Source organism: Schistocerca gregaria, chromosome 2 (genome assembly GCF_023897955.1).
Source record: "Schistocerca gregaria isolate iqSchGreg1 chromosome 2, iqSchGreg1.2, whole genome shotgun sequence".
Lineage (NCBI taxonomy): Eukaryota > Metazoa > Arthropoda > Insecta > Orthoptera > Acrididae > Schistocerca > Schistocerca gregaria.
Window position 1 is genome coordinate 510,916,090 of NC_064921.1, and position 6,000 is coordinate 510,922,089.

General features: G+C 43.5%; 1 protein-coding gene across 1 annotated transcript in view; it reads right to left on the reverse strand.

Annotated features, from left to right (window-relative positions):
- Positions 1–1,663, reverse strand: part of LOC126329331 (trypsin delta-like) — a 75,935-nt gene extending 74,272 nt beyond the window's left edge. The window contains exon 1 of the mRNA XM_049996147.1: positions 1,562–1,663. Within this exon, the coding sequence (XP_049852104.1) occupies positions 1,562–1,655 (94 nt within the window). The 5' untranslated portion in view covers positions 1,656–1,663. The remainder of the gene's footprint in view (positions 1–1,561) is intronic.
- Between the last annotated feature and the right edge of the window lie 4,337 nt (positions 1,664–6,000).

Below are 6,000 nucleotides of genomic sequence, written 5' to 3' on the forward strand. Positions count from 1 at the left end.
GACGTATCTGGACGTATCAGGGGTATATCACTCCAACTGCACATTCCCCACATCATTACAGAGCCTTCACCAGCTTGAACAGTCCCCTGCTGACATGCAGGGTCCATGGATTCATGAGGTTGTCTCCATACCCGTACACGTCCATCTGCTCGACACAATTTGAAATGAGACACGTCCAAGCAGGCAAGATGTTTCCAGTCATCAACAGTCCAATTCGGCCTTAACAGGCCTAGGCGAGGCATAAAGTTTGTATCGTACAGTCATCAGGGGTACACGAGTGGGTCTTCATCTCCGAAAGCCCATATCGATGATGTTTCGGCCGGCCGGTGTGGCCGTGCGGTTCTAGGCGCTTCAGTCTGGAACCACGCGACCACTACGGTCGCAGGTTCGAATCCTGCCTCGGGCATGGATGTGTGTGATGTCCTTAGGTTAGTTAGGTTTAAGTAGTTCTAAGTTCTAGGGGACTAATGACCTGAGATGTTAAGTCTCATAGTGCTCAGAGCCATTTGAACCATTTGATGATGTTTCGTTGAATAGCTCGCAAACTGACACATGTTGATGGTCCAGCATTGAAATCTGCACCGATCTCCAGAATGGTTGCATTTCTGTCACGTTGAGCAATTCTCTTCAGTCGTCGTTTGTCCCTTCATTGCAGGACATTCTTCCTGCCGTAGCGATGTCTGAGATTTGATGTTTTACTGGATTCCTGATATTCACAGTACACTTTTGAAATGGTCGTGTGGGAAAATCCCCACTTTATCGCAAGCTCGGAGATGCTGTGTCCCATCGCTCACGCCGGCTGTAACACCCGTTCAAACTCACTTATCTTGATAATTGCCCTTGTTGCACCAGTAACCGATCTGACAACTGCGCCAGATATTTGTTGTCTTACATAGGACTTGGCGACCGCAGCGCCGAATATTGCCTGTTTACATATCTGTATTTGAATACCCATGCCTGTGCCAGTTTCTTTGGCGCTGAAGCGTTCGTTCTCCATGTGAAAGTCTGTGCTATGGTCAAAAGGGGGTGTGTTTGTACGATCCTCCTGCGTGAGCGGTTTCTTAAATTCGTATTTTAAAACCTCTGCTTTCCTTTTGTTGTTTTCAACTGCCACACCAGATTGGTCAACGAGCGGGTGGATAGAAGCCTTAGAACCGCTTAGCGATTTTACGTAGGGCCTAAATTTTCTCGGGTTCTCGGCAAGATAATTTGCTAAGGTATGACGGTGGTGGTTGTCGTGTGCTTCACGCATCGATCTTTTTACAAATGCACGAATCTCTACTAATTTTCGCCTGTCGTTGTTTGCGCGTCCTCCTTTGAACCGAGAGTGGAACAACCTTTGCTTTCTCAGCAGTTTCCGAATTTCGTTGTTAACCCACGGTGGGTCTTTTCCGTCCTTAATCCATTTACTTGGCTCATACTTCTCTAGGGCACGACTACAAATCCGTTTAAACGCTGCTCATAATTCCTCGCTTTCTTTTTCGTTTTTATTACGATATACACGAGTCACAATATGATTGTTAATGGAACTTTGCGAATATTTCAGATGGAAATCACATACCTTGAGAGGCGATGCGTTCTTCATGCTCCGTATCACTGCCGCTCAGACAAACAAGTTGAAGCACGAACATTACACAGCAGAGGACGGGACGCATGGCAGCACAGAACTGGCGCCGTTGGCGGACGTTCGGCTACATAAACCGCGGAAGTCTCATTACAGTGGCAACAATAACGCTTTTGCTTAAATGACCTCCGCAATCATGATACACGGTCGTCATGTTAACTGTCTGCTACATTTTGTCACATACGAGGCCAAAACTTTCCCATGCACCATTCGTCCAGGACACGCATCCACACACTAGCCTCAGCAAATGAAAATTATGCTAAGGAACCTAAAATTTATATTTTTTATTTCTCGTATAGTCTTTTCTGGTCTTTTAACAATATCGTATCAGTTTGGATTCCGTAGAAATGTTGGAACTCGTGAGGCAATACTGACCTTACGACATATCTTAGAAGCTAGATTAAGGAAAGGCAAACCTACGTTTCTAGCACTTGTAGACTTAGAGAAAGCTTTTGACAATGTTGATTGTAATACTCTCTTTCAAATTCTGAAGGTGGCAGGGGTAAAATACAGGGAGCGAAAGGCTATTTACAATTTGTACAGAAACCAGATGGCAGTTATAAGAGTCGAGGAACATGAAAGGGAAGCAGTGATTGGGAAGGGAGTGAGACAGGGTTGTGGACTTTCCCCAATGCTATTCAATCTGTATATTGAGCAAACAGTGAAGGAAACAAAAGAAAAATTTGGAGTAGGTATTAAAATCTATGGAGAAGAAATAAAAACTTTGAGGTTCGCCGATGACATTGTAATTCTGTCAGAGACAGCAGAGGACTTGGAAGAGCAGTTGAACGGAATGGATAGTGTCTTGAAAGGAGGATATAAGATGAACATCAACAAAAGCAAAACGAGGATAATGGAAAGTAGCCGAATTAAGTCGCGTGATGCTGAGGGAATTAGATTAGGAAACGAGACACTTAAAATAGTAAAGGAGTTTTGCTATTTGGGGAGCAAAATAACTGATGATGGTCGAAGTAGAGAGGATATAAAATGTAGTCTGGCAATGGGAAAGAAAGCGTTTCTGAAGAAGAGAATTTTTTTAACATCGAGTATAGATTTAAGTGTCAGGAAAGTATTTGCATGGAGTGTAGCCATGTATGGAAGTAAAACGTGGGAGATAAATAGTTGGGAGAAGAAGAGAATAGAAGCTTTCGAAGTGTGGTGTTACAGAAGAATGCTGAAGATTAGATGGGTGGCTCACATAACTAATGAGGAGGTATTGAATTTGGGAAAAGAGGATTTTGTGGCACAACTTGACTAGAAGAAGAGATCGGTTGGTAGGACATGTTCTGAGGCATCAAGGGACCACCAATTTAGTGTTTGAGGGCAAAAATCGTAGAGGGAGACCAAGAGATGAATACACTAAGCAGATTCAAAGGGATGTAGGATGCAGTAGGTACTGGGAGATGAAAAAGCTTGGACAGGATAGAGTAGCATGAAGAGCTGCATCAAACCAGTCTAAGGGCTGAAGACCACAACAACAACATGCGCCATGTAGTCTCGTAGAATATTACACAAGTAATGTGTATAGCCGGCCGCTATAGTCAAGCGGTTCTAGGCGCTTCAGTGCGGAACCACGCGGCTTCTACGTTCGCAGGTTCGAATCCTGCCTCGGTATGGATGTGTGTGATGTCCTTAGGTTAGTTTATTATAAGTAGTGTTAAGTCTAGGGGACTAATGACCTCAGATGTTAAGTCTCATAGTGCTTAGAGCCATTTGAACCATTTTGAATGTGTATAGGCACATTACCCTTCTGCAACTCGAAATGATTAGTGGAATAGAAGTAATCCGAATTAAACAGATGTGTGTTTGTGTTCTGCATCGCTTCGCCCCTTTCCAGACGGAGGCTCATTCATATTAGTTTAACTTACACAAAAAAGGAATCGATTGTGGAACTATCGTGATAATAATTTAAGTGATTGGGATTAGATGTTCTGACGCAAAATCAGATCGGTGCAGTGGAATTTGAACTCAGACTTCGTCAGCTTTTAAGCAGTTTGGTAATGTCATCATACTGCCCTTCATAGCCTCTATTCACTTCCTAAGAACACTGAATATGTTTCTACTAATGTCACTGTCAGAGGTACACCCGGATAGCCGAGCACGTCAATCCACCGCTTCCGCGATACGAGATGGCGAGCTTGCCTTCGGTCTTATCCGTCTCGCGAATTAACGACTGGCGCCAGTGAACCGCTAGCATGGATACGGTTTTCAGGTAGTTCCACACGCACAATTAGGTAAATACCGAGCTGGTAGCCATGTCTCGTCTCAGACACCCACTTCAGAAACATTTAGACGCCGACATATCGGTACACAGGTACCTTCCAGGGGGAAGTGGTAACAACAAGAAGAGCATCCGTCCATCGAGTGCCACTAACACTGCATCAGCCCATGAAACAATGCCGATCCCGTGGGAAAAAAATGGAAAAGGCAAAGAAAGAAAAAGAGTGTCGCTGTCAGGGCTTGAAACGTTTCTTGACGTCTGTTTAAGAGGCACTTTTAATTTCTTTAGCGCTTTTTTTTTCACGTAAAACCATAAGAATTGGTCACATTCCGCCCAGTTGATCAAGTGTAATCTTCAGATAGCACTTCGACATAACACATCGCGGAAGAAAGTCTGAATTTTATTCATGCTCACGTACGGCGTGTTAATCGCCGCTAAATCTTATTAATGTGCAACACGTGCTGCCAAGCACAGTCTACGCTAAGCCGAGAAATTTTCTCTCGGCGCTCGTAATTCGTTATCCCAGTCTCAGAATTTTCTCACAAGAAATTCATCGATTGGCCAAATTAGGCGTTTAGTGAAGAGCGCTCTGGTGCCTCAGAGCTCCCTGTTCGTTGTCTTTCACACTGAGCCGCTTTTTCAGTTACAAAATATCAACCCTTAAACCAGATATATCTTTTAATTGCAATGGAATGTTACTGATATACGTCATGTAACAGTTGAATCATGTGCTTGTGATGCCCTTCCAGATGAATGGATATTTCATGAGGTTCGGAGTTCCACATTCGAAAACGCAGTCCTTTCTTCAGAAAAGTTACCGTCCAAATGCTTACAAAGAAACAGAATTTGTATTTTTAGCATTGTCAGCATTTGTTTTATCCTGTAATTAGTATCATAGAAGGCGTCTTTCTCGTTTGCTTTGTGAACGAGAGGAGGAAACTTCATACTTTAACAACTGTTCGTTAGCTGTTCACTACAACAGCAATAGTGATGCAATTTACTCAATGGAATACAAACAACACTGTGAACTAAACTAGTCACTAGTTAAAAACTGAACGTCTTGACCATTTTTTCACACGCTTCGCCTTGACACACAAAGCACTGAACTACGATCCATGGTTCTTCCTCATCGCAATGTCTCAAATGTGTATTTGTGTATGTTATTACGGTGAGTGTACAGTGTAGTGTTACGGTAGACGACTATAGAAAAGAAGGGTAGGCAGAATGCGAAATCTGTTGCCGACATAAAACCTGCTGGTCTCAAACAGCAACAAGGCTTACCTAATTTTGAAGTCCTCATTCAACGGACAAATTAAAGTCACATGCCTTCACACCATGAGACAACTGCGGAGAGACGCTGTATAACGTAGGGCATTGTGACGCAATCAGACGATTAGCACCTGTAAGCTACGATCTGAATCCCCCCTTGGATTTGATGACAAATCGTGTACTACCGGGATTCGAGTTACTACCTCTGAGAAAAGCATCACGTGTTATATACCTCAGCTACAGAACCGGAAAAAGGAAAGGCTACATGACACAAACGCAAGATTCCATGTTTATGTTGTAAGCTATACAACGAAACAATGTAGGCCTACTATGTGGTGTCATTTAAAGTTGAACATTAGCGAGTGTGTGTGTACGTGTGCGCGTGCGTTTGAAGCTTTTATAATTAATAATATGACAGTATCAACTTAGTGACCAATGGCAAATAAAAATAGGAGAGTAGGTCTATACACACTCGAAGGAAAACAAAAAAAGACTCACCACGAAGGAAATACCCGAATGGAACGGAAATCTGCAGATGTGATGTACAGTCTTAGACATAAAAACTGACCGCCGGCCGGCCGCCAGAGACTCTAGTTTGAGTCGTTCACTTAAGGTGGCCAATAAAACCGACTGCCCCTGACAGCTGTAAGTCCGGCACAATCTGAAAACGCTGTAAGGTGGGGAAGCGTCAGGAGGAAGTGTTGTCTACTTCAGAGATGTTATCGTGTTGTGTGAGCCTGTGGTCAAGTGATGCCGGCACGGTAGCTCAGCGGGTTCGGTCAGAGGTTTTAGCTACCCTCTGTAATAAAAAGAACGGATGGACGAACAACCTGAACAGGTGTCGTCGGACATCTGCCACCAACAAATTCAACTAACAATATAGAAC